Source organism: Emiliania huxleyi (assembly GCF_000372725.1).
Source record: "Emiliania huxleyi CCMP1516 unplaced genomic scaffold EMIHUscaffold_3070, whole genome shotgun sequence".
Taxonomy (NCBI): domain Eukaryota; phylum Haptophyta; order Isochrysidales; family Noelaerhabdaceae; genus Emiliania; species Emiliania huxleyi.
Genome location: NW_005199711.1, coordinates 1 through 2,115, shown reverse-complemented (window position 1 = coordinate 2,115; position 2,115 = coordinate 1). Strand labels below are relative to the sequence as shown.

Below are 2,115 nucleotides of genomic sequence, written 5' to 3'. Positions count from 1 at the left end.
GGGCTCGCACCTCAACCTCTCACAGACCAGCGCACAGCGCCATACGAGGTATTGACCGCGCAAGATATAAAGGGTGTCCTAAGAGCTCTGCTCGCAAGGCGCCCGCGTCGCAGACGCGGTACCATTGACAAATCTGCAATATACCCCCACACGAACAAATAGCAAAATCCGAATACCGTGCACGAACTGGGCGATGTGGGCCGTGCAAGCCTTCAGCTGGGAGAGAGTTTTTGTTCAGCTGGTGCCAAGACATCTACTCGTAAAGATATAAGGGCCTCGCGTGTCCGCCATTTATCCCCGTGACCCCCAAAACTCGTGATACCCGTACCCGACGAGTCTCGAGCTTCAGCTGGTCTAACCATCATGCCGCTCTCGGCACCGCAGCGGCGCGAGCGCCGCGCCGCGCAGCGCGCTGCCGAGGCTCAGGACGCGGCTCGCGGGCAGCGCAACCGCCCGGCGCCGAGCCGGTGCTAGGCCGCCTCCGCTGCGCCTGCTTCCTTGCGCGCCGCTGGACGTCGGCCGAGAAGACCGCTTCCCTCTGGGGACCCGACTCCGCGAAGATCGCGCGCGCGTCGTGAGTGGCGGCGCGCGCGCGATCTCCGTTCCCGGGCACGCCGGTCGCAGTGGCATGGGCTCCCAGGCTCAAAAGCGCTCCCGTCAACAGCGAGCGAGCGCCGCCGCTGCTCCTCCTCCCGCCGCCGCTGCTCCTCCTCCCGCCGCCGCTCACCGAGACCCGCCGCCGCCGCTCGCCGCCGCCGCCGCCGCCGCCGCCGCCGCCTCGCGCCTCGCCTCCGTCACCGCCGCCCTCCATCTCGCAGCGGCGCGTCCCTCTGATGGCGCGGGCGCCTCGCTCACCGGCGCCTCGCCGCCGCCCCCCCCCCTTCTCGCGCCGCTCCGCTCGTGGCCGCCGCCTCCCCTGTCAATCCCGCCGCCTCCCCTGTCATCCCGCCGCCCGCACCACCGCCGCCACCGCCTCGCGCCTCGCCGCCGCCGCCACCGACCGCCCTCCCCCCTGCGCCGCTGAGAGCGCGGTGCAGGGGGTGAGCCCCCGCTGCGCAGCCTCACCGTAGTGCACTGCGCTCTCCGCGCCCCTGACGATTAGTGAGGAGGTGGTGTTGCACTGCATGGAGCTCGGCGAGCGTTTAGCGAGCCCCTCAGCTAGTAGAGGGAAGAAGGGAGCGAGGGGCTGGGGCGTTTCGTTCTAAATTTGATGAGAGGACTAGCACTCACCGCCCGCACACTGCCGCCCATCCCTCCAAACGGGCTTCTTGGGTGGAAAGAGATGCCACCGGCGGCTTGCCCGCGGTTACTCAAAGCGGTCTGGTTCTCATAACAAGTGTGAATGTGCGTCTTGGGTCGTGTAGAGTAGAATGCCGGCGCTTCCGCGTTCGTTGTGTCCAATCCTGGCCTGGCCTTTCGAGTGCAGGGTGGGCTGCGCTGCGGTCGTGAGGTTGCACGGCACCAGCGATCGCAGACTCTCCCCTCATGCCTCTGCTCCAGCTGGTCCGGCACGCCGAGTCGGCCAACAACGCGCTCTACAACGAGATCATCTCCGAGTGTGGTGGAGCCGCGGCGGTGGCCTCCGACCCGAGCCTGCAGCGGCGCGTCGACGAGGAGGAGGCAAGGCGGCGGTCGAGCGACCCGCCACTCTCCGCGCGTGGCCTCGAGCAGGCTGCGCGGGTCGGTGAGCACCTCGCGGGAGAGAATCTCGACTGCGCATCGACGCTGCTGGTCTGCTCGCCGATGCGTCGGGCCCTGCTCACCGCCGCGCCGATTGCCCGCGGGCTCAAGGGTGCTGGTGTCGCCAACCTGCGCGTGGAGTGTCATGCGCAGTACTTTGAGGCTGGCGGCTGCCACGAAGGCGGCCGAGCGTTGCCCGGCCGCACGTTCCAACAGATCTGCGGCGATCACCCGCTGGATTTCGATGCGGCCGAGTGCTTTCCATCGCCAGACCGTGGCTGGTACTCGGCTGCCGGCGCGCCAGAATCCGACGCGCAACCGCGAGCGGAGCGCATGTGCCTGTGGATCACCGAGCGGCTCGCGGCGCTGCCCGACACAGGACGCGTCATCATGGTTGGCCACGGCGCCTTCATGGCGCGGCTGCTCGCCCGCCTC

General features: G+C 68.7%; 1 protein-coding gene across 1 annotated transcript; it reads left to right on the top strand.

Moving 5' to 3' along the window:
- Positions 1-1,485: 1,485 nt before the first annotated feature.
- On the top strand, positions 1,486-2,073 carry EMIHUDRAFT_255102 (hypothetical protein; the record flags this gene model as incomplete). Its single annotated transcript, XM_005774785.1, has 1 exon — positions 1,486-2,073. A coding segment is annotated over one exon (588 nt), but the record flags the coding sequence as incomplete, so codon positions are not given.
- Positions 2,074-2,115: the final 42 nt, after the last annotated feature.